Source organism: Pecten maximus, chromosome 1 (assembly GCF_902652985.1).
Source record: "Pecten maximus chromosome 1, xPecMax1.1, whole genome shotgun sequence".
Classification (NCBI taxonomy): domain Eukaryota; kingdom Metazoa; phylum Mollusca; class Bivalvia; order Pectinida; family Pectinidae; genus Pecten; species Pecten maximus.
In genome coordinates, this window is record NC_047015.1 from 31,713,198 (window position 1) to 31,740,454 (window position 27,257).

General features: G+C 36.7%; 1 protein-coding gene across 1 annotated transcript in view; it reads right to left on the reverse strand.

Moving 5' to 3' along the window:
- The window catches only part of LOC117330460 (probable helicase with zinc finger domain), a 44,766-nt gene that overhangs the window by 16,055 nt on the left and 1,454 nt on the right, over positions 1–27,257 (reverse strand). The window contains exons 2-17 of the mRNA XM_033888757.1: positions 21,005–21,145; positions 15,254–15,290; positions 14,800–14,921; positions 14,182–14,244; positions 13,486–13,687; positions 8,190–8,367; positions 7,603–7,801; positions 7,165–7,272; positions 6,866–7,045; positions 6,189–6,388; positions 5,375–5,551; positions 3,974–4,199; positions 3,587–3,697; positions 2,958–3,082; positions 1,769–1,978; positions 149–408 (exon numbers count right to left, since the gene is read on the reverse strand). Coding sequence (XP_033744648.1) covers positions 149–408; positions 1,769–1,978; positions 2,958–3,082; positions 3,587–3,697; positions 3,974–4,199; positions 5,375–5,551; positions 6,189–6,388; positions 6,866–7,045; positions 7,165–7,272; positions 7,603–7,801; positions 8,190–8,367; positions 13,486–13,687; positions 14,182–14,244; positions 14,800–14,921; positions 15,254–15,290; positions 21,005–21,112 — 2,506 coding nt within the window. The 5' untranslated portion in view covers positions 21,113–21,145. The remainder of the gene's footprint in view (positions 1–148; positions 409–1,768; positions 1,979–2,957; positions 3,083–3,586; positions 3,698–3,973; positions 4,200–5,374; positions 5,552–6,188; positions 6,389–6,865; positions 7,046–7,164; positions 7,273–7,602; positions 7,802–8,189; positions 8,368–13,485; positions 13,688–14,181; positions 14,245–14,799; positions 14,922–15,253; positions 15,291–21,004; positions 21,146–27,257) is intronic.

Consider the following 27,257-nt stretch of genomic DNA (forward strand, 5'->3'; position numbering starts at 1 on the left):
TTAATGTCAACACTGTCCATATTACCCCCCCCCCCCCCCCCCCCCCCCCCTGAAAAGTTTAGATCATACAGCTGATTAATTGCTGTGTCCCAATACCTGACTCAGGTCTAAGGTCTCAAGTTGGTGTCAAGATGCCGAAGCAACCTACCTGGTTCTAGGTCAAGGTCACAGAGGTACCTGGCTGTACCAAGGGTAGTTATGACAATCCTGTGTTTCTCCACATCCTCGAAGACAGGACATCTGAAGATTGCCGAGGACCCAGCAGTGGCCCGGATACAGTACTGGATAACAACTTCTGGGACAGTCTGTATCCACCGATGTCTGAAGTAAAGACGGAGTGGCCGTGCTTCCAGGTATCCCTCCTTGACCAGTGGGTGGAGAAACTCTTTGATGTACAGGTCAGCAGCACTGGAGTTCAGAATAGAAGAGTTTCATTTGAAATGTATATATTTACACCGTTATTGTGATAATTGGTTTGATCATAAAATTACATTTTTTCACACTTTCTGATTGATTGGAAATTTGCCGCATTATTCCCAATGAAAATTTTAACTGGCCGGCAATGCAAAAATGCAGGAAAGAGCTTGCTGCTTGTCTGGATGTTTCTAAACAAGAGGCCTGGAGGGCCTATATCGCTCACCTGGATATGGCAGTGAATATGGGAAAACACTCTACATTTCTACACAGAAAGGATTTGCCTTATTTCCCTTATTTACCCCATGCCTCGGCCCCCTACGGGACCAAGACCCACCATTTATACAAAACTGGTTCCCCTTCACCCAAGGATGCTTCAGACCAAAGGTTGACAATTTCCTTTCATTCAAAATATAATCAAAATATAGATCCTCATTCTCACTCTGTTACATGAACATCTAACAACATCTCATAAGGGGTCACGTTCTGGAGACCTTTGTTATCTTTGTAATTCACTTTGAGGGCGTATTGTCAATTTTTGATGTCACAGCATGCATCTGAAGCAAACCATTTTGGCACAGCAAGTATCTAGCTATATGCTTTGTCGGACGAAATGACTTAAAACAGATCATGCAAGCTATGCACTGTAGTCATACTAGTTTGCACATATAAAATTCACTTCCAAGATTCTGAAAGTAGTAATCCAAAAGGTAACTCTGACATACATTCTGTTCCTGTAACCTTTATCTATGTCTCTTACCAATAAATAACAACACAGACAGGTACATAATGTGAAGTAATTAAAGATGAACACAGATATGAATAATATATTTATGTGCTGAACAAGTTCAAATCACATTTTATAACTTTTGTATTATGTTTTTGGTCAATGTTTTTCTCTGGTCGATAAAATCATGCATTGCCCTTATCAAAATACTATAATTGTGTAGCATAAAGTTATACCAAACAATAACATTGATGTGATAATTGTGACATCATAACAATTTATACAAAGAAATCATAAAGCTTGAGATTGCTACCATTACTGGTTGTACCATAATTTTTTTTAATTTTCAAAGATGTTTTAGAGGAATTCTTGTAAAACTATTTTTGAAACATGATCGTATGATTTTATGCAAGATCAACACTATAGATTTTTTATACAATAAACTATAGTATGCCAGTTTGGCAACAAATGGTGATACATCAAGGTTATTTCATATTTATTTTGAATTTAGCCCAGCAGGCCAACACAAACTTTGAGTCAAAGAAGAAATTGGGGAATTTACTCAACTACAATAGCTGTGGGTGGGATTATTACCAGACAGGGGCTCATTGTTAGATAAAACATTACCTGTTTGAGTGAGTACAGATGAGGATGCGAGTATCGTCCTGCTGAAGGATCTGTTTAGCTGCTTGTGCCAAGGTGTAGGTTTTTCCGGTTCCATAAGGTCCCACAAGAAGAATAGGAGGCAAGGAAAGATTGCCTTCAGATGTTATCTTCAAAATGGCCTCCCTCTGTTTCTCGTTCAGCTTTGTACTGACTACTTCACTCAATTCTGGACTAAAATAATAGACAGTGAAATATTTGTAGCTTAGTTATTTTACGCAAAATAATGATTTACCCAGCAACAATTTCATCAATCAAACTGGGCAATTTCAATCAAATTTAATAAATTATTACACAATGAAAGCATAAATCCTTAACCAAAATATTACCCATGACCACTATGATATAAACATTACTTCATTGAAGTCATGATTGTGATGGAAGAACCGAATGCATTGTCATTACATGTCTATCAGCGTACATTATAATGACACAGAAAAACTGGATCAAATATCTCTTTTGTATATAGTGTCTGGTTGGGACATGGAGACTCGCTATAACTGTATATTCTAAATGTTTGTTTGGGTAAATTTCAATGACTGTATCATACCGTAGTTTTAAGAAGGCCTATATAGGCTATGCCCTATCCTTTTGCATTTTTTTCCCAATAAAATTTGAAATTGAATGTTATAGGAAAAAGAGGGGTCCATACGGACCAAGTCCTTCAAAAGTAAAAGTGGCCCCTAAATTTCCCCATCTAATTTGGAATGCCCCTCCTTTTTACTGTTCATATCTAAAACCTCCCTAATCTGGCCCATTGATCTCAGCTCCCATTTTACCTGGTAATCACATTTTATAAATGAGTTTGCTTTCTATGTTATATGCCTTAACCTGGTGTAGTGTAAATCCAACAGTAATGATCAGTTGGACAAGTATTTTTGGAAAAAGGAATAATTTTTGAGGGGTTCTATCTTTTTGATGATAAAATTGTGACAAAATACATACCTCCAAAATAAGATTAATTTAGAAAGGAGTGGTTCATTCAATAATTTTCTGTAGAAAAACACATCACTTCAAACTTTTTGTAAAACCACAAAACTTTTAACCACCAAAAAGCAATAATAACATTTTAATACAGTAATGTAGTTATTGGTCTTGCAAGTTTCTTCAGAAATGCCAACATTATTTAATATATTTCACTATATAGACTTACCTTCCCTGGACCCATGAAGTGGTAGGGAACGTGTTCTTAGGTGGGAATACAAGATCAAGTGTTGGAAGTCTATCAATGGCAGCATGCATCTCACACTTTGGCAGACGATTCAGTTGGAACTGAATCTGAAATGATTAATAGCAAAATGAAATTTTGACGATTAATATATTTAGTCGAAAAAGTGTGTACTTGAATTCAATAACAAAATGTTGATTTGATAGGAAGAATCCATGAAATCTTACTTACAACCATGTTAAATTTGAGGACTGGCTATGAAGTGCAACAAAATGTCCAATTTAGGTGTCATTTTGTGAATGACAAAATGTCAGTGTCAAATGTCTGGTTAAGCCTATATGAAATTTCCTCAGTCTGTTTATTTTTAAGGAAATTTTTAAGGAAAGTTCTGAACTAACATTTTTCTCCAATAATGCTTTCCTATGGACAATTTCAAGTTAAGGAACATGGACGAGACCAGGGCCTGGTCTTGAAAAACAAGGCAATCAACTGTACACTGGCTCTGGCATCAGTGTAAATTTCATCCAATCAATTGATATGTACCTTCTGTGTCAGCCATCTGGAGGCATGCCTGATAAAATTGTGTACATGTTGAGAAAATTATCTCCCTTTACCTGTACAGGGAATTCCTGGTCACATGAAAGGTCAAGTTCTTCTACACACTCCTTTGACAAGCGAAGGAAGATGAAGTTTTTACCCTTGTCCTCTATGACTGCTTCATAAACCTGAACAGCATATAAACGAAAAAGGTAAAAGAAAAAAATTCACATAATGATATAAATTTCATCAAAACATGTACATTGTACATCAATACCTGATACAATTAACAAGATGCTCATGTGCCTGAATAGTTAATTTTTCAATCCACTTTTCTTCTTTTATCAAAACTATTCATTCAATATCCTTTTAGCTGTTCTCGAATAGCAATTTTCAAAGGAAAAGAAATGAAACAGGTCAAGTACAGATACCACGAGTCACATGCAAACATCACAAAGACTCACCCTTGGTTGATTAGAAGACAAATCTTTCTTGTTCTGGTCTTGTGGTGTAAGCCAAGCAAGTGTAGAATTGAGAATGAGACGACCTCCAGCATAATCTTCTGACAAACGATCCTCCAAGGCCATGCGTGCGAACAGTTCTCCATCCTGAGCATACTTAGCTCCCGATATCATTCCCGGCACCAGGAGGAAACGGTTCACCAACTGTAGGGACGTGTTCAGACTGTACCTGTAAGGATACCAGTTTTTATACATATTCAGACTGTACCTGTTTTTATACGTGTTCAGACTGTACCTGTAAGGATACCAGTTTTTAGCTCACCGGTTATGAGTAACCGTGAGCTAATGCTGTCACCCCGGCGTCCGCGTAGGCGTCCCACCCCAAAACTTTAAAGTTTTTGGGGTAAGTTTTTGGAAAGCTTGTAAGTCCAAAAGTATACACCTCATGCCCTTCTAAATTGGTTTATACATTCATTAGAGGTCTAGGAGTGATGTTATGGCAAAATCATGAAGAAAAAAATTGTGATTTTTTCGCATTTTACCATTTTGTGGACTTAACTTTTTTGGCACCAAACTCACTTTAAAGTTTTGGGGGCAAGTCCAAAAGTATACACCTATCACCCTTTTAATTTGGTTTATGCATTCATTAGAGATCCAGGAGTGATGCTGTGGCAAAAACATGAAGAAAAACATTTTTGGTTTTTTTTTGGCATTTTACCATTTAAAGATTTTGGGGGTTAGTTTTGGAAAGTTTGTAAGTCCACACCCTTCTTATTTGGTTTATACATCCATTAGAGGTCTAGGAGCGATATTATGTGACATACAATTTCAAAATGACATGCTTATACATACATGAAAAACTAATGCATAGTGTGATTGCTGCCGCCGGTGAGCTTTCGCAATCATTGATTGCACTTGTTACATATTCATATTCAGACTGTACCTGTAAGGATACAAGTTTTTGTACGTGTTCAGACTGTACCAGTAAGGATACCAGTTTTTGTACGTGTTCAGACTGTACCAGTAAGGATACCTGTTTTTATACGTGTTCAGACTGTACCTGTAAGGATACCAGTTTTTATACGTGTTCAGACTGTACCTGTAATGATACCAGTTTTTATACGTGTTCAGACTGTACCTGTAATGATACCAGTTTTTATACGTGTTCAGACTGTACCTGTAAGGATACCAGTTTTTATACGTGTTCAGACTGTACCTGTAAGGATACCAGTTTTTATACGTGTTCAGACTGTACCTGTAAGGATACCAGTTTTTATACGTGTTCAGACTGTACCTGTAAGGATACCAGTTTTTATATTTTCACATGCAAAACTTGGATCCTTACCCTGACAAGAGATGATATTGTTTTCCTTCAATGAAAACAAAAAAGTTATTTAAACTTACCTAGATATACTTTCAAGTTGAGACCATTCTTCTACATATAACATTTCATGCATCCAGATGCGATATGTCTCTTTTGTGGGTGGATGCATCAAGTGGTCCTCAAAACGGAACTTTTCAATATCAGGCAGAGAATATTTACTCAGAAGCTTGTCCTCTATGGCTGTGTTAGGTATAGGTCTACAAATAGATGACAAAATTTGATTAATAAATGTACAATCTGTATAAAAATTTCAGAGTTTAAAGTAGCTATTGACGTGTTTTTCACAAACAAATTTTTAAGAATAATTGAAATTGTGTATTTAATAATGCCAAAGTTCAATAATCAATATTTTTAGCAATTCCCCTAATATCATACACTAGGGTTTGAACCTGTGACCTCTGGATAACTAGTCTGACAATCTACTAACTGAGCTATTAAAAGAGAAATTATTTTTAGCTGAATTGGTAGGAAGCAGCTGGTACATTTACCAGGGTGACATACTCCCCCTCCAGGTTTGAACTTGTCTTCAAATTACAGGTGTAACAGCAATGCTTGTGAAAGCAAGAAGTGATTTTGTCAGGATATTCAGATATCTTATGTGGGAATGTGGTAATGTCACAGAGGTCATTTTTTTTAATACACTGCTCCTGCTTGGGATCAATACAGGAATCCCTAGTTTACCAGACTAATGCTTTAAATGAATGAGCTAAAGAGAAATCCTCTCTGTAGCAGTAAGCAGGAATCAGCTGAGTACTTGAATGTGATACAAATTACCAAAATCAGTGACATTAGCGCCTGGTTAGACAAATTATCAACAGACAATAATATAATTACTTAGGTTCAAACGGTAGCAGGTGAACATTGTTTTTCCTCCATCTTCCCTGATTGCCTTGCAGAAAGTCATTGAACACCTTCTCTGTATCCGTGATAGGAGCTGATTCTACTTGTAGCTCTCGCCTGAGAACGGGATCAGTCCCAAAGTCCATGACTAGAGTCTGACGGAAGGTCCCATAAATATCTGTCTTAAACACCACCTGTGATTCAAACAAAAAATAACAAAATAAAAGAGCAAATATCTAAGATATTTAAATACCCCCATTAGAACATCCTCTACATATCAAGTTTTAAGTCCAGGATCCTGAAACACAGCACTGTGTGAGACAAAAGTATTTTGTATGTATGCATAAATTTCAACCAAATTAAAGAAAATGTACTAAAAAGTGAGTTTTTACCTATTCTTTGTTTTAATATTAAAATATGTTTACAAATTCATTCAGTTTTCAAATTCAAATCTACTAATTTTCCATATACATACATTTATAACACCTGTGACCTTAACAATAGATCAATAGTTCTTCAATGTAAACATTTAAGAGCCATTTTTACACTGAATACTGAAAATTTTCATGCAAATTAGAGGAAAACAGAGTCAGTAAAGTAATGAAGATAATATCTATTTATAGGTATAAAGATCTTGACCTTGAACCTAGACACTAGCATGAAGTTAGTACCTTGATTCTGTATACATATTCCCCTAGTGGGATATTGGGATATTCTGGGTTCTCCCATTCCTGACAAAGTGTTTCCAGGTTCTGGTACTTCTGAGTTTTCTTTGGCCCCACAGAGATACTCGCAATGTGAAAATAGGTTCGATATGTATCGTCAAGTAAAGCCACAATGTGAAGACTTCTCTGAAAACAGAAGGATTTAGTATTAAGTAAGATATCAGGTCATTTGTCGAATCAATATTCAAGTCATTTTTAAGCCTCACTATTTGTTATAGGACTACCATGAAATATACAGTCATTACCTTGCTAGTTATGGTAAAAGTCCAGGCACTTGTACATTTCTTTGAGGTCATATTAACTTTGAGGTCAGAGTTCACATGTACTTTAGAGTACTCCACACCAGAGACCATCTGTAAGATATGGAAAATCATGTAAATTATTTACATTATAATTGTATATTTATACCACAAAAAAAAACTAAAACTAAAATAATAACTCTTGTAATACATCTTTAATAACTGGTCTTACAAATTCAAAAATTTAAAGTATTTCCATGCTTTTTAATGTAAAGAGTGACATCAGCACATATAACCACTCCAGGATAGTAATCCAGGGAGTCAAATCATTGTCATTTATTAGGCAAGATTGTAATTTATGGCAATAAACCAACTCCAAAAATAATCATTGTGTCAAATCTCAGGAATGAATATGAAAATACAGAAATGACCCCAGTGACTTACAAGAGATTTAGGATTCTCTGAAGTAACAAGTTTCTCCATCAGTTGTTCAGCATAAGTGTTGCCATGTAGTTGTTTATCATGTGCCACTTTGATAAGCTGTTTTCGAAATTTAAAACGCATCTTCCACTCGTTAAGTTCTTCCTTAGAGTGAGCTTCTGTACACTTGTCACCAAAGGCACATTTCCCAATTTCCTCAGTGCTGAAGACATTGATTACCAGAATATTTACATAGACAGAAGTTGCATTCTATGTGACTATACAAGGATAGCATCTTTATTATCTTCCATCATGAATTCTAGTTGTCTTTTACGAAAGAACATGGTAGATAAAGATGTTCACATCAACATAAGCTTGATTTGTTGCATATGTAGTTATAGGTCTATCATATAAAGTAGATAGGGTTTTATAATTATCATGTCGACAATGAAATACATGTTATTCTAAACAATTTTTCTTATGGTTGATAAACTGATTGTTCGTTTGATTATATGAAATACATATTTAATAGATGTAGAAGCCTTGAAAACAGTGTTTCTTACAAATGCTAAAGCAAGTGCCTGTTTGAAACAAAGTCATCATATACCAACCTCTTACACAGAGAATATTCCTCAGCATTAAGACCCCGTGGTGGCTCTCTGTACTTCCAGTTCTGGTCATCATCAGCAGTGATCTTTTTTCTGTGTAAGTCACTCTTACAGTGTGTGTCCAATTCTTCTTGTTGGTCAAAACTGATATTACAGAAGGTGCAGACATGCTTCCTGTTTTCTGTGAATAATGAACAGGTAGACTTAGGGTCAGTTTTGAAGGGTCAGTGTTCATCAGTAAGTGTGATTACACAGGGTTGGTTTGTTGAATCTCTAAGTAGTTTATGTATAAACAAGAGGCCCATGGGCCTTAACGGTCATCTGAAAAACACTTACGACAGGGACACCCTCAATCAAGCATCATTACCATAAATTGTCTGTACACAGGCAGTTATGTTTCAGATCAAATCTGGTTTTTATCAATGTTGGATAAAGGAGGAGCAGCATCTTAAAAGCAAAATTGCAGCCAAGTTCCCATTTTTGGGCCATGTCCCTCTGTCCCCATGGGTCGGACTAAGTCTCATTTATATTGATTAGGATTGCCCTTCCCTGATGATGTTTCAAACCAAATTTGCTTGTAATCCATTCAGGAGTAGCATTTTAAAGCAAAATTTTGGCTAAGTTTCCCTTTTGGGGCCTCGCCCCTTTGTCCCACGGGGTCACACTATAGGCTCATTCATATAAAATAAGATTGCCCTCCCCTAATGATGGTTCAAACCAAATTTGGATGTAATCCACCAAAGGGTTAAAAAGGGGTAGGATTTTAAAGCAATAATTCACCAAATTTCCCCCTTTGGGGACCACCACTTGGGTCTCTTGGGTCACATCAGCCCCATTTATGTAAAATATAATTGCCCTCCCCCAATGATGTTTCACAACAAATTTGGATGTCATCCATTAAAGGGTTAAGGAGGAGAAGGATTTTAAAGCAAAATTTCAGTCAAGTTCTCCTTTTTGAGCCCCTGCCCCTCTGGCCCTAGGGATCGGACCAGCCTCATTTATATAAAATGTGATCGCCCTCCCCTATGTATCTTTCGCACCAAATTTGGATGTAATCCAGTTAAGGGTTAAGGTGGAGTAGGATTTTGAAACAAAATTTCAGCAAAGTTCCCCTTTTGGGGCCCCACCCCTCGGGCCCCAGGGGTCACACCAGCCTTCTTTATATAAATTATGATTTCCCTCCCCCGATGATGTTTCACACCAAATTTGGTTGTAAAATACTCAAGGGTTAAGGAGGAGTAGGATTTTATAGCAAAAATTCACCAAAGTTCCACATTTGGGGCCTCGCCCCTCTAGCCCCAGGGGTCACATCAGTCTCATTTATATAAATTAGAATTGCCATGCCCCAATGATGTTTCATACTAAATTTGGATGAAATCCACCAAAGGGTTAAGGAGGAGTAGGATTTTAAAGCAAAAATTCACCGAAGATCCCATTTGGGGCCCCGCCCCTTGGGCCCTAGGGGTCAGACCAGCCTCATTTATATAAAATATGACCGCCCTTCCCCAATGATGTTTCACACCAAATTTAGTTGTAATCCACCCAAGGGTAAAGGAGGAATAGGATTTTATAGCAAATTTTCACCAAAGTTCCCTTTTTGGGGCCCCGCCCCTTGGGCCCCAGGGGACAAACCAGCCTCATTTATATAAAATATGATTGCCCTCTCCCAATGATGCTTTAAACCAAATTCGCAAATGTTTGTCAATAAATAATTAAAATATATTAATTGGAATGGTTTCGCAAATTGCATAATAATATTTATATTGTTTACTTGATCAGATTATGCTTTGTGAATTCATGCAATTTTCAAAACCATACGAATTTATATATATATAAATTATTTATTGACAAACATTCGGGAGACAAGCTATGCTGTTGTAGATTAAATGAATATATTAAATACAAATGTCATTGCTTTTGGACATATTTCTTCAATTTTTTGACAAAATATTATCCTGATGAGAGTTGTCTCCCTTGAAAAATGTGGATCGGTATAAATTGTCTATTGTGAGCATTTTCACATTGTTTTATTTTCAGTTTCACCCCAAGAAGGGATAGTGTAACTCCATAGGGACTCTTTTATAAAATATCAGCACCCTAGTACAATCATAAAGTGATGTGTTAAATAGCTTTCAACATTTGCACCTTTTTTTTTTTTAAATGTGTTTTTTCCCCAAAAAAATATTTCAGTTATAACTCCGGCAAGGGACAGTTTAACCCCCACAGGGAACCTAATACCATGTATTACTATGCCTTTCAACACTCACAATATAAACTTAACACAAAGTCCAAAGATTTAAAAACAAAAACAAAAAAAATACAGATTTAAAAAGAAAAAATCCAATTTTTTTCTAAAGTTTTACTCCAGGAAGGGATTGCCTTACTCCATAGGGACTCTATTGCCAAATATCAGCACCCTAGTACAATTATAAAGTGATGTATTAAAACCTCTTAACACTTGCACCAAAAACTTAACGCAGAAATATTCTAAGTCCAAACATTTGAAAATTCTGTTTTTTTCCCAAAACATTTTTTTAGTTTAACTCCGGCAGGGGATAGTTTAACCCAAGAGGGAGTCTTTTACCAACTATCAGCACCCTAGTACAATTATAAAGTGATGTATTAATACCTTTCAACACTTGCACCAAAAACTTAACGCAGAAATATTCTAAGTCCAAAAATTTGAAAATTCTGGTTTTTTCCCAAAACATTTTTTTTAGTTTAACTCCGGCAGGGGATAGTTTAACCCAAGAGGGAGTCTATTACCAATTATCAGCACCCTAGTACAATTATAAAGTGATGTATTAATACCTTTCAACACTTGCACCAAAAACATAACGCAGAAATATTCTAAGTCTAAAAATTTGAAAATTCTGGTTTTTTCCCAAAAAAATCTTTTAGTTTAACTCTGGCAGGGGATAGTCTAACCCCAGAGGGACTCTATTGCCAATTATCAGCACCCTAGTACAATTATGAAGTGGTGTATTAATACCTTTCAACACTTGCACCAAAAACTTAACGAAAAAATTTTTAAGTCCAAAAATTTTCAAAAATCTTTTAGTTTAACTCCGGCAGGGGATAGTTTGACCCCCACAGGGACCATATTACCATAAATTACTATGCCTTTCAACACTTGCACCAAAAATTTAACATTTGGAAAACCAACGCCGACGCCGGAGTGACGACATAAGCTCTCACTCTTCTTCGAAGAGACGAGCTAAATAGTTTTATGCACGGCGGATGACGACGGACGGAACACGATGGCTATAGGTCATCCTGACCCTCTGGGTCAGATAACCTAAAAAGCAAAATGAGATATGGTGTACACAGAGTTTAACCTTGACCAACAACTACGAAAATCTAATCAGGTGAAAATCTTGATAGTGTGATGCTATGGTGTAAATATGGACCAAATCTGCCCAGAGGTTCATGAGATAGGGTGTGCACAATGTTATTGTGTAATGTACGCATGAATGAATGCGAAAACACATGGATGTGTACGCACGCAAACACACATGGACATGTACGCACGCACACACACATGGATGTGTAAGCATGCACACCAACATGGATGCACAGACAAAGTATCATTATACCACTCTTACCAAAGTGGGGGGTATAATATGCATTTATAGCCCTGGTTGCAGGGTAATATGAAGTTTTATTTCCCTCACAAGCGGGATATTATGTTTTATATCCCAGTCATGTGATGTGTTTCAACTAATCCTGGATACTGTTACAAACATGAGGTATATTAATATTTATCTGGTTTACAACAATTGTTAACCAAGTTGTATCAACTTATTAATATATCACTCATGTTTGCCCAGATGTTAGTGGTGCGAGAAGTCTTACTTTGGGAACTAGAGATCCCAGAGTGATCTTGGTGCCCACCACTGATTGACCTTTATTGGTTCTCTGTCAACTGATTGACCTTTATTGGTTCTCTGTCAAACTGATCTTCTTCCTACCTTTTTTTCTTTCTTTTTTCTCTTTTTATAATCTGATAACATGAACAAGTGGAACCTATATGTGAAGTTTCAGAAAACTCTCCAGTACTTTTAAAGAAACAGCGATAACGTGGAGAGACACGTACCTGACCCCACAGTTTGTGGACTGTATGTTTGTGAGTTGATGGTGGGGAGACACGTACCCGACCCCACTGTTTGTGGGTTATATATCTGTGAGGTGATGGTGGGGAGACACGTACCTGACCCCACTGTCTGTGGGTTATATATCTGTGAGGTGATGGTGGGGAGACACATACCTGACCCGACTGTATGTGGGTTATATATCTGTGAGGTGATGGTGGGGAGACACGTACCTGGCCCCACTGTCTGTGGGCTGTATGTTTGTGAGGTAATGGTGGGGAGACACGTACCTGACCCCACTGTCTGTGGGCTGTATGTTTGTGAGGTGATGGTGGGGAGACACGTACCTGGCCCCACTGTCTGTGGGCTGTATGTTTGTGAGGTGATGGTGGGGAGACACATACCTGACCCCACTGTCTGTGGGCTATATATCTGTGAGGTGATGGTGGGGAGACACGTACCCGACCCCACTGTCTGTGGGTTATATATCTGTGAGGTGATGGTGGGGAGACACGTACCTGGCTCCACTGTCTGTGTGGGTTATATATCTGTGAGGTGATGGTGGGGAGACACGTACCTGGCCCCACTGTCTGTGTGGGTTATATATCTGTGAGGTGATGGTGGGGAGACACGTACCTGGCTCCACTGTCTGTGGGTTATATATCTGTGAGGTGATGGTGGGGAGACACGTACCTGACACCACTGTCTGTGGGTTATATATCTGTGAGGTGATGGTTGGGAGACACGTACCTGACCCCACTGTCTGTGGGTTATATATCTGTGAGGTGATGGTGGGGAGACACGTACCTGGCTCCACTGTCTGTGTGGGTTATATATCTGTGAGGTGATGGTGGGGAGACACGTACCTGGCCCCACTGTCTGTGGGTTATATATCTGTGAGGTGATGGTGGGGAGACACGTACCTGGCTCCATAGTTTGTGGGTTATATATCTGTGAGGTGATGGTGGGGAGACACGTACCTGGCTCCAGAGTTTGTGGGCTGTATGTTTGTGAGATGATGGTGGGGAGACACGTACCTGACCCCACTGTCTGTGGGTTATATATCTGTGAGGTGATGGTGGGGAGACACGTACCTGGCCCCACTGTCTGTGGGTTATATATCTGTGAGGTGATGGTGGGGAGACACGTACCTGGCTCCACTGTCTGTGGGTTATATATCTGTGAGGTGATGGTGGGGAGACACGTACCTTGCTCCACAGTTTGTGGGCTGTATGTTTGTGAGGTGATGGTTGGATGGGTAACTGGTACAGTCTGTGTGACAGAGTTATGGCTGTGTCTAGTTTCCATGCCCTCAGGAGATGACCTCTTGTCGTCATCTTCTGTTTCCACTTTAGTTTCATCAACCTCCTTTATCTTGCATTCTGACTCCTCCTCTTCACTGTCCTCATCCTTTAGTTAAGATAATAATAAAAGATAATAATTCCAAATCATAATCAATAAGGTGATAACCATGTTTTCCATGAAATAAACCCAGAGGTTCAAAACAATCTCTGACTTAGTATTACAGGAAAATAATACGGTTTTTGTTGGGAATAATACTAACCAGTAAGAGATAAGGTTAGGCTTCTTTACTTGTCATGATCTTATTGCCAGATAATACTGTACTGACTTATCAGGATGAACTTTTTAATTGATTGTAGCAATGCTATTGACGTAATGACTCTTACCACATCAATATATTAAATAGCCTTCATGTAAAAAATCTGTCGACAGATATTTTTGTCTGAATGAAGAGGTTTCTTTTATTCCCTAAGTTGAAAATTGATGGGCAATCTGATATTCTCATGTGTACAAGGATATTTTTAGTTCAAAAACATGTAGGTTTTAATTCTAATCCTACAGTAATGCATGTGCCTAGTATGTACCTTGTTAAACAAACAAACCTGATCATTTAACGCATGTATAACAATCTTCAGCCTCTTCAGTTCCTTCTGTGCTGTCAAATTCTGTTAAAAAAGTAAAAACTGTATTTATATATCAATTTACAATTACCTCTGATAAACATCAAAAGGTCTTAGATTTCCAACAAATATGGTTTTCACTCAGCTCATCCTCAATAGGTATAAACTTCATGATCTCGTAAGGATTTTTTTCTAGGTCTTTGGTGTTACTGTATAATATCCTGGTATTATATTTTATTTATACAAAGAATGTACCACACACTCTGGTATATCTCATACACACAATTTTACTTTGTCCTGTCCTGCTACATCCTCATTCTTTTCTTAGAATTATGCATCATTATAAATTGCACTATTGTATGATATGACCTTGGTTGTACAATTATCCTATATTTGTATCAACTACCACTACTGCTTCCACAATGAACTGGTGGCTAATTTGTAATTCAACTCTATGTATAGCTACAGCAATTGACTACTGACTACATTTCTTCAAATGTCAACTCTGTTGCCATTAAATGACAAAATTACTGAGTTAATTGGGCTTAGATGCATCATCACATGACCATATGCAACTATTAACAATGTGTTATCACATACCTTTGGATCTCGTATTGACCACTTCCTTGCAATATTGTAAGCTTCTTCAAATCTTCCTTGGTGACACAGGATTTTGATTTTCTTTTCTTGTAGTTTTTCTTCATTTTTATATACACTTAGGGCTTATGTGAAAAAATAAATAAAGTTTTACTTGAATGAAATTATTTAATTTTGAATGTAAATACATTTTTTTCTGTATTACATGGTAGGCAATTTTTAAAGCCTCAATGGTTTAAAATTTGCACCTCATTTGAGAGTGTCTCTTTATCCTCTACTCTAGATCTTCTATAATGATTTTTTACTGACTTTTTGTTTAGATATGACACAAAATCATATTACTGGTATTGAGACAGGTTACAATTATATCATTATAAGCAAAGTTACATGGTTACTGTGAAAAACAACCCAAAATATCCTTTGACTGATGTTTAATAAAATGTTGAAATATTCTTACCAGTGTCGCATATATCTAAAGCTTCATGAAAGTTTCTCTGCAAAGAAAAGAAAACTTGAATGATATGAGATGTAAAGTGCTAATCCAATGCTTGAAAAACAACAGCTTCGCATGCGGGAGCATGATACGCTCGTCACTGGAAAAGTTACCAAAGGAAAATGTAGCGATAAGCAATGAGGTAGATATTTTCAAATATCTTTAATAAGAAATAGAAATTTCTACACAATGCCCATATTTGGTAATAAACGGGGCATAACTCTGCTAAAAATAATCATGAAATTCCGTAACACGAACGTGCTTCAGCCATTGTACCATAGAATATTTGTAGCAAGTTTCATAAAAATCTGTTAATAAATAAATGCTAGAGAGGGCTAGCAAGGAAAAGTTAATGGACAGATGTACATAAAGCACAGGGTATACCATAATAGGCCCCGTCATTGACAGACGTATAAAAAAAATTGGTACAAGCACTCCATAGTCCCCACCTGTGGACAAACTATGGTGAAAAAATAAATAAAGCAAGGGCATGTAACTTCAATCAAATTATTGTATGTAATACTTAGCATCGCAAATTTACATGTGAAATATGACAATTGTAGGCAAGATAGTTTACAAAATATGATGGCACTTTTACCAGCAATAATGACACTTATTTGTAATACATTTGTGTTGTCACTCAGTGATAGGTATTACAACAGATGAATATTGTTGCATTCAATGGACCTTTGACCTGAAAATGAAGGTTGAGATCACCCAGTTATAATACACTGCACGTTATCTGTGTGGGTGGGTAATGTATAGGTTTCATGTTTCATCAAGATATCTTTAACTGTTCCACAGGTAAGCCCTGGACAAGAGTGTATCAAAACATCAACAGGAAATTATCAGAAGAACCAGAAGACCTAACACTTTCATTTGATGCAATGACCAACGAACAGAGCACTGCACATCATCTATACAAAGGTTATAAAGGTATACAGCAACTTTCAGTCAGATTCAAGTTATCGCCTGGAAAGAAATTATTGGAAAAATTTGCACTTAATTGACCTTTAACATTGAAGTCTGGTCACAGTGACCTACTTCTAGTGTGCACTGTACATTGGCTTTATGTGATGCAACTTGCAAGCACACTGCAAGTTTTGTTAAGACATCTTAAATGGTTTAAAAATATGACTAAAACAAGAAATCATTAGAAGAAACAGAATAATCAGTAATAATACAACATGACTCCCTTCATTTCAAAGGGAGACAATCAATTTGTCCACCTGTCTGTGTACAAACATTAAAATACAATATCATATTTCTAAATTACACCTGGGAATTCGTGGACAATCATGACTGCATGAACATTTGAAATATTTAAATAACAGCTAAAAATTGATCATAGTACATATCCAGTTATGTCAGTTATTTAATATATACCGTATTTATCCTGAACTAAGACCAAGTGGGCCAACACAAACTTTGACACAAAGTCTGGGTAAGCTTATTATAATAGGACAATGAAATAACATTTGTTAGAATTTCTAATATCACTGGACATAGGCCTAGGCTCATTACCAAATAAAATGGTACATTGACAAATCTGATCCAACACAAGACAAAGGGATAATTAATAGAAAGAGAACATTATACAAATGGAGAAAAATACTCTAATATATAGTACAACCTGCACTGTATTGTCACATAATCTGAAATCAATACAGATGTAAATGGCTTAATATCATAATTGGTTGCTTGAGAAGTCTAATGCAAGTATCTATGGCTGCAGACAATGCAGCTATAAGCTTGAAATACCATGACTCCAGGAGTAAGAGGAAAAACAATTCCCTTGACAATGTCGCATTCATTGGGGGCTATGAAAAAGATATATCTCCTCAAAGCAATGGAGACTTTGGGTTAGAATCAAAATATTTTAGATCCTTTTTTTCAAAAAAACGAATAGATGAACTCCCTGAGAAGAACAACACCCACTAACACAAACAAATAATTTGTGTTCTAGCTCTTTACCAAGTCATCCCTACATTTCCAACTTCAATCTCATCCTGACGAAGTAGATTACATATATATAAAATCTTACTGTATAAAAATCAATTTTCTTACCTATGCCCACTCTTATTTCAATTTCATATTTGTGCCTACAGAGTCTGCATCCACTCATCACAATGTAGCCAAACAGCATCACCTTACTTGTACATCAATGAATATTTCATCTTGCCTCTCCCATCTCCGTTCCCCCTTACCTTACTTGTCACACCCACCTATCTCCCCCTTTAACCACCTATTCCTCTCTCCCCTATCTGTCTACTCCCTTTTTCTTACCTGGCCTCCCTTTTCTTCAACTATCTTTCCCCATTCTTCCATTTTTTTTCACTCCCCCCCCCCACTATTCTTATTTTCCTTTCTGTTCCACTTTACCCTGCTGTCCCTTCTTCTTATCCCCTTTCCCAACCCGTCTCTCCTCATTTCCCTTACCTGTCTTCTCTCTATCCCTTTCTTCCCCGTTCCCCTCCCACCTGTCTTTCACTTTCCTCTACCATTCCCTACCTGTCCCCACCTTCCCCTTACATGTATATCCCCCTTTCCTCTACTTTTCCCTAACCTATCTTCCCTTTTCCCTTACCTGTCTTCCCTCTAATCCTTTCTTCCACCTTCCCCTTACTTGTTTACCCCTTCCCTTCCCCATCTGTCTCCCCTTTCCTCTACTTTTCCCTAACCTATCTTCCCTTTTCCCTTACCTGTCTTCCCTCTAATCCTTTCTTCCACCTTCCCCTTACCTGTTTACCCCTTCCCTTCCCCATCTGTCTCCCACTTTCCTCTACCTTTCATCCCTAACATATCTTCCCCTTCCCCTTACCTGTCTTCCCTCTAACCCGTTCTTACACCTTTCCCTTAACTGTTTCCCCTTTCCACATCTGCCTCCCCTTTCCTCTACCTTTCCCTAACCTATCCCCAGCTTCCCCTTACCTATCTCCCCTTTCCTCTACCTTTCCCTAACATTTCCCCAGCTTTCCCTTACCTATCTCCCCTTTCCTCTACCTTTCCCTAACATTTCACCAGCTTCCCCTTACCTATCTCCCCTTTCCTCTACCTTTCCCTAAGCTATCCCCAGCTTCCCCTTACCTATCTCCCCTTTCCTCTACCTTTCCCTAACCTACCCCCAGCTTTCCCTTACCTATCTCCCCCTTCCTCTACCTTTCCCTAACCTATCCCCAGCTTCCCCTTACCTATCTCCCCTTTCCTCTACCTTTCCCTAACCTATCCCCAGCTTCCCCTTACCTATCTCCCCTTTCTTATATCCCCCTTTTTCCTCTACCTCTCCCTGGCCTGTCTCTTCTCCTTCCACCTGTCTTCCCCCTCCTTCCAATGATTTCCCCCTTTCACTTAGCTGCCCCCTCCCCTACCTGTCTCCTCTCCCCATCTGTCTCCCCACTCATTCCCTTACCTGTGACCTTATTTTTCCTCACCCTTCAGCTATATCCTATGCTTTGACAACACTTTACAAAACAAAGCATTACAAAGAATATATACCATCCTCCTCACCGGTACCCCTTCCTCTCACACACAACACCCCATGACATATTTTGACTTCCTAATCTCTGTCATAACTTCCCTAATCCCTATACCTATATAACCAACACATAATCCTACTTTTTTGACCCACCTGTATCGTCTCCATAGCTTTGACACCTGTCATCCATACACGGCATATTCTCACCAATCATTATCAAACTGCTGTAACACTGCTCGGTGTGTTGTTTTCATCAATAATGTACGATTTATTGATTGAATCTCCCGACAGCTATATTATACAACAAGCATCTCCCAAACAATGACACGATCGTTAGTTTTCCAAACTTATAAGTTATAAAATCTAAAAGCTGGTACTAAATGTCAAAAGTCAAAGTGTGCTAGATCATGATTATCTATAGAATGAGTTCCTTGGACTTGTGATGTTAAATGTCACTCAACACTGTACAGCTTTCTGTTTGAATAAATCTCTGTCACAGATGAACATGGGAAAATAAAGGTAAAAGAAAAAATAGAAATGCACAAGTTCTGCTTTATCAAAACATGAAATTCTCTTTGAACAAATGTTTGAAAAACATTTTACTTTAGAATTTTACACTCATTCTCATTTCATATAAAACTAAAATTCATAAATATCATTACAAATTAGAAATAGAAACTAGGTTAGATCCTGTTTATTTCAACCCTTAAATATCTTGTTTCATGAAAACTATCATATTGCAGGCATGCATAGTAAACAATGTGCTTTATTTCAATTCCTGTTATCAACAGCTTATTAATATATAACAAGAAATATTTTCACAAAAGCTAACCAGCAAAGTTAAAATTATTTTGCATTTTGATATCTTTAATTTTCAAAATAAATGAAGAAGCACCTGATTCAGGTATAGTTAATTAAAAGTTCTGAAGGGTCACAAATTGACACATATAACTCTGCAATGTGTAGTGTTTACAAGCATCTTAACATGTGTGTGTGATAAATGGTTTTAGTACACATGTTTTCATCCAACTTAAATGACAGTCAGCACAAAAGAATTGTTCCATCTGCCCCAAGCCTTCCCCTGATGTGATATCTTGTAATTGGTAATAATTATGCATGTTATAGTCAGCTAGCTTTGATATAAACTTACAATCTGGCAGACCTGCCACCAGTAGTCTGTTTGGTTGTGACTACTGTTAGTGGTGATGAAGTATATGTACACTCCACACACACAAACACACCCTCACATATTTATATATATATATATATACATGTACCTATTAGTATGCATGAAACCTTTTTACTGGGGATATTGTTCACGACAGACATAAGACTTCCTGAATAGTTTACCACTCAACACGAGTCCTTTCCTAAATCAGCGTTATCATTCAAAAATTGGTGATGAGTAGAATAAAATTTGAATTTATCTCCTTGGCAGATTTTTATTTTCATGGACTGATTATACCTGCATCGCATATGAGTCATGAAAATATTAGCAATTAGGTAGAGAGCAACTTTGTTAAGTACTTCTGCTGATCAAGTGCGTATGTAACAGTTTGACCTTTTTTCTGGAAAAGTTTTAAGGTGTCATGAATTAACGCTTTGTGTCCATGTATTTAACGCTTTGTGTCCGTGTAGCGCTTTAGGTTCTAAAATTAGACATCTGCTAATGACAATCCAGAAAACTGAATTTGAAAAAAATAAATCTGCTACAATCATTTCAGCTTCAGTACAATTCTGCTTCAGACAAATTCAATCATGTTTATTGCAAATGACATCCAATAGCAAAGTAATATTTTTGTTTCATAGAATGTTCTTATAATTTACCTAAATATTAAGATATGGTCAATATCATTACAACTAAAGGTCTTCCATCAGGTTCATTTCAATCATGTTCAAATGTAAAAGTTACTAATACAATTCTTGATTCTTTAAATTATCTAAATATCCAATGACAGTTCATCTTCAACTGGGGATTTTAAAATCTACAAGACTTTCCTATAATATAGAACTATACTTATCTTCTTAACCAGTAACTACAACAAAACATTTGTAAGTCCAGACAGTTGATATATATGCCAACCACTATATATAATAAACTAATAGTTATAGAGAAATTACCTGGTTAAGTGTGATATAGTCAATATGCTTGTGACACAGGACATTTTTTTAAAGGATCAGCATCAAAGTCATGATGTGGTTATCAATAAGTCTTTGTAGGCCCCCAGCTGAAAACATACCTGTTTCAGAAGGGAGGTAATCCGTGTCAGATAATCCTGGAGATCTGTTAATGGTGATGCACTCGCCTCTCTGGACATATGGTCATCTTTTTGTGCCCCCTTATCCATGCCCCATCACTCTCATATATACACTGGGCTCTGCTGAAAATGAAAGTGATTAACTGGGATAATAGCTATAAGGAAGTTTGTCACATGTCAGAATCCTTCATAAAACAATTGAATTATATATATATATATATAACATAGTAACACAATTGACTAAGGAAGACAACTTTATGACTCGTGCCCTGACTGGGCCTCAAACTCACTATCTACGGCAACCAATCGCCTAGCCAGAAACACACAGCTTATACAGCTGCGCCACATGGGCATTCTTAAAAAAGAAAGTTTCAATATATATCTATACAATTCGTAATAACAACAGTACAGACAAGTAAATTTGTAACTATATTATTTTCAATATTCAATACAGTAATAACAAGAAGTCAAAGGTTGCAGGGATAACTCTGGAGGGGGGCATGGGGCCATTTGCCCCATATTTTCCAAAATGGCCCACCAAAACTCATAACTTTCTTCAATTTTCTATGTTTTGGCCCATACGATTTCTGAAATCTTGTCAAAATGGCCCATGATTTTTTTGGTCCAGGGTGAACCCTGCAGGTTGTTATATATATATATTATGAATTTTCTAGTAATCATGTACACAGTCCTTGGAATTGAGAAACATACTTAATTACATAAGCAATTTATTTTCATTATAAGCATTGTAAGTCTCAAAACACAGGGACCTGAAACATTGATTTGACCTGTGACCTTTGATCAAATGACCTTTAGGTTTTCTTGTTTGGCTGTGACCTTTGTCATGTTAACCTTGACCTTTACTCATGTGACTTCTTGGTTTGATTCTAACCAACTGGCAACATTGCCATATTTCATTAAATTCTGTGTAATATGTGGGCCGTATAGCAATGACAAGTAAAATTTTGATTTTGGCAACTATAATGTCCTTGACCTTTGGGCCAATTATCTGAAATGGTAAACTTATCTGTATATTTTTGTTGTTAATATTCTACACATTGTTTCCTAAAGATAATTGCCTTAAAATATTCTTGGTAGATCTAAGGAAATCAAAAGGAATTGTTTACAGGCTAACAGACAAAAGGAATTACTGACAGTCGACAATTTCATGATACATAAAAAATAAATAAATGTATTAAAATATGATATTTAATTGTGTTCAAAATTACATTGAACCTGCTATAAATCGGCAATTTTTGCAACAAAAGAAACTAAATCAATATCAAGTCAAGAGCCAACTAAAGATATTTCTGTCATTCCAAATTCATATATATATTTCTATATGTTATGTTAACTAATATTTGCAATACATCGGGTATTAGGCATTATGCAGCTTATTAAAAATATCAAAATAATACAGAAGAATGCTGCATCTGAACTATCCGAGGGACATGATTTGTTCAGTTTCACTGATATTATATGTAATAGGATATGTGTTTTCATAACAAAAATTGCACTTCTTATTTCTGGGACACAGCAAAAGATAATTGAAAGTTCAAATAAAATATTAACGCTTACCTGGTTAGATTTGATCTGATGTCAAAATATGTTCAATTTGTAAATAGCTTTATTTATTGAGTTGATGTCAAACAATGCTATATATGGTTATGGGAAGGGATCTCAACTGCTTCAAAGATAAAACCCAGAAACGAAGTCCAGACTCCCTAGGGTTGTGAAAAGACCCCAGGGATTGTTTTTACATTATTGTGTTTGAAGAAACTAAGTCCCCTGGGGTGGGGAAAGACCCCTGGGCCTATATATAACAGAATTGTGTTGATCTCTTGGTGCCCAGAAATGCTATATATGGTTATAATTATAGGGTAGGGATCTCAACCATTTCAATGATATAGCAAGGAAACAAAGTCCCTGGGGCACGGGGAAAGACCCCTGGGCCTATTTTTAAATCAGGATTGGGTTTATTCCTTGATGTCCAGCAATGCTATATATGGTTATATGGGATGGAGATCTAAACAGTTTCAAAGATATAACAAAGAAACTAAGTCCCTTGGGGTAGGGGAAAACCCCAGGGCGTATTTTTGTTTATCTCTTGATGCTCAACAATGCTATATTATATAGTTATGGGGTAGAGATTTAAATGGTTAAAAGATATATTAAAGAAACTAAGTTCCTAGGGGTGGGAAAACCCAAGGGCCTATTTTCAAATCATGATTTTGCTTATCTCTTGATGCCCAGCATTGCTATATATGGTTATGGGGTGAGATAACAAACATATATTCTGTCTTTATATGCCCAGCAAAGTTTTAGAATTGGTTTGAATTCTAATAATGATTCTAATAATCATGGATATAAACAAAATCTGTATTATGACATTCCACATATCTATTGCTAATACAGGTCTACTTCTGAGATACCCTGATCCCAATCATAACAATAAAAACCTATTTTCAGTGTCACAAAGTCATAGAGTACAGTGTAATATGATTGGCTGTAAAGATAACCTACCACATTTGTATAACTTTGTGGCTAGCTTACTCAATTTCTTAACAGTTCATACACTTAGTGAAATTTTGTTGACATATCTGTTTTGTTTTATCTTGTCTTTGGATATAGTAATTCTGAATATTCTTATTACCATACAATTTCAGAGGTACCCGGTAAATCTAAACTGAATATTCTTATTAACATGCAATTTCAGAGGTAAATCTAAACATTTAAAAAAAACATCATATCAGACTTGTGTTCAGGCCTCAAGCTTAAATTGATCAAAATCAAAAAAAAATCATCAATGATTTTGTGTGTGGATAAATACACTTAGCTACCTTACAATGATCATAAAAACGGTAATAATGAAAAGTATGTTGTCACCTTTGAGAAATTTCACTGAGCCAAACATAATTCACAAGGAGTGTTTTGCATACCACATTATCACTAGCTAAGTGAATCACCTTTTTTTCAGTGACCGATAAACACAACTCGGGCATAACATTCTGGTGTCAGATTTCTCTATTATAACCTATTGCCACGGATCAGTAAGCAAGGAAACATACTATGGTATTACAACCAGAAATTTAAGTCTTCAAAAAAGTTTATTTCCTATGGAATGTCAAGTCTATATAAATATCTTCATGTTTTCTCTTCACTAAAGCAAAAGATATAAGCATAGCTATCTGGAAAACAGCATAACTTGCCTCTTCACCAGTACTGCAATAGTAAAACTTACTCCCTACTGGCAATTTTTGTGGAAAAAAATTGAATTCAGAAAAAACAAGAAGCCCAAGGGCATTAACAGTCATCTGACTTTAAAGTCCCTTGTCTTTATGTAGTATACATACTCGACAGTAGTGAGTATAGTAGTGGTACTCTTGGCCTTGGCTGCCATGGCGGCTATCTTGGATTTCGGACTGATCCAAAAAATAACCACATTTTGTCATGACTATCTTAGGATCATTCCAGGTTGGAAAGTTAGAGTTGTAGCCTGCAGTTGGTACTTTAGAAGAAGTTTAAAATAAGTGTTGATAAGGAAACCATGGTTGTGCAATCTTATTACAAAATGGCCACTTTGGCTGCCATGGCAAAGTTCTTACAAGGCAAAAAAAAAGAACCACTTTATTGGCTCCCCTTCCTTAACATCCCAACCAATTTCAAACTGAATGTCACCATTGGAACTGGAGAAGAGGTTTAAAATGTGTTTTTCAAGATAGCAGCCATTATGGACTTCAAACCGACTGGAAAAATAACACTTGGTCAAAACCATCTTCCGACCACTTCTGGTAAGTTCGAGTTGAATCCCACTGGTGGAACTTGAGCCTGAGAAGAAGTTTGAAATAGGTGTGTTCAGGGAAGCCATGATTGCACAATCATGTTACAAAAATGTCACCATGCTATGCCGCCATACTAGGCCACCATGCTGCCATGTAAAAATTTTCACAAGGCCGAAAATACCAACACTTTGTTTGCTCCCCTTCCTTAACATTCCTACCAATTTCCAGCTCAATAACTAGTACAAGTGAAACTGGAAAAAAGTTTGAAAAGTTTTTCAAGATGGTGATCATGACAGACCATCTTGGATTTTGAATCAAATTAAAAAAATAACACTTGGTCAGGACAATCTCAGAATCATTTCAGGCAAGGTAGAGCTCAGTTCCAGTGGTGGAACTTGAGAGAAAGTTTGAAATGTGAAAAGTTTACACACGACACATGGTGGACACCAGATGACCTAAAAACAAATCTAGAGAAAAGGGTCTTTATGAGTTTTACAAACTTTGATGTAACTTAATATCTTCCATATATCTGTGTATCTTATCTAAGAATCTAAATCTAGAATATTATACACAAATGATTGTCTCCCTTAATATCACCACATCAAACCCCTATATCAGTATGCACGGCAGACAATCTACTAATATAATCAAAATGCCTGATGAACATTTCAACACCTGTATCAAAACTTTTCAACGATTAAAAATATTTAAAGTGAAAAATATACAGTGGTCCCCTGGTAAACTGGCCCCTATTTCATTGCCAACCTCGCATACTGCCAGAATTTTGTTGGGAACAGATTTCCAAACTATATAAAACATTGTTAATTCAGCATGCAAACACTGCATATCGCCATTTGCCAACCCTTGTCAAATACAAAAGTGCTGTCTACCCTATACCATATCACCACATTTTTTTTGCCTGAGGTGTCGATCAATCACATCATGCAAGTATAATCTACCTGTAGGTAAATTCACAGGAATATACACATTAACTGCTACTCTCCTCAAATATGTCAATGTTTGTTTTTATACATGAAATTTTCTAAATAGTCGACCATCCCAGATTATGTTTATTAACCACTGCCACTATCGTCAATGTGGAACTTTCTAGTGTAACTGTTCTATTTATAGACAAAGCGGAATTCCCATCTTTCTTTGATACATATTATAAAAAGAAAGCAAGAAGTGTGCCTCCACTGCAGATCAAATCTGTGACCCTTGGTTTACTGGTCTGCCATTCTATAGACCAAGCTACAGGGAAATACCTCCTAGTGCAAAGCTTAAAGGCAACTGTATCACTATATATACCACAATATTTACAATGAAAACCTAGTACATCATTACTCCCCCCCTTTTAAATGTGTTCGCTCCCAAACACATATTAACCCGGGATATATCTCCAAAGACAGGGGTTAATAAATCTAGGATTAGGGGAACACTACGTACCCATTATGAAATTTAGGGGAAATGAAGAGCTGCAATGCCTTCAATTATTCTTTAACATTTTACAGCTATTCTTTGCTATAATTCTTACATATTTCATCAAAGTTTTTGGCCTTTTCCTGTTTTGGAGAATTTTCCCCTATTTTATGGAATTTTTTCTTGATGATGAATTTGTTTTTATTCAAAGGGGAATTCGAAACCACCACTGATGAGGAATACTACCTAATTTCGGTAGTGAAATCAGTCCAGATAAACCTCTGAATGAAGTCTTTCATTCTCCTACAGCTTGTAAGCTTGGTCAACAGCAGCAAGTAAAACAGGGCCGTTTTCTTTTTTGTGGTCCAAACGGACGGATCAATTGGACTGGTGTTGTTCGTTTATGAAATAAAGACGGACCTGATGAATCTATATTGTTTTCAGACGAGCCTTGACAAAGACTCCGGATCCCAAGGCCTGTATTAACATTTGCAGGTTCGTCAAGATATATGCTTGAAATATTACATTTAAAAACTGACGAACCACATAAATGAGCAAGCCCCATGTAAGTAAGTAGTGTGTTTCTACCAGCTCTCAAGATGTTCCCCAACAAATCATGCAGATTTTACATGAAATAATGAAGGTCATATGTTAAGATATTAGCCACAATGAACTCTCTCTGAAAATACTGGAGATATGCTCCAGAAGCAAAACAATTTGTAGCTTATATTAAAGGTAAATTGTCAAAATATAGGTTGTAGTGAATTACTTAAGATTTCTGTTTGCAAGACAAGATGACCAATTAAAGATGTATCAAAACAAATCTTGAAAGGTATTTAAAATAGTACAGGAGATCAGCTCTGGAGTTCAGAGCTATAATTTTCAAACAGATACTGTACACTAACTGTTAGCTTAGTAATTCAGTTTATTCTGTCTGTGTATATAGAAGAAATGTGTTCACTACTGTCTTCCAAATTCCATATCACACATATGTAACAGAGCGCAGGATTAATTAAATTTAAATCACTGCCTCC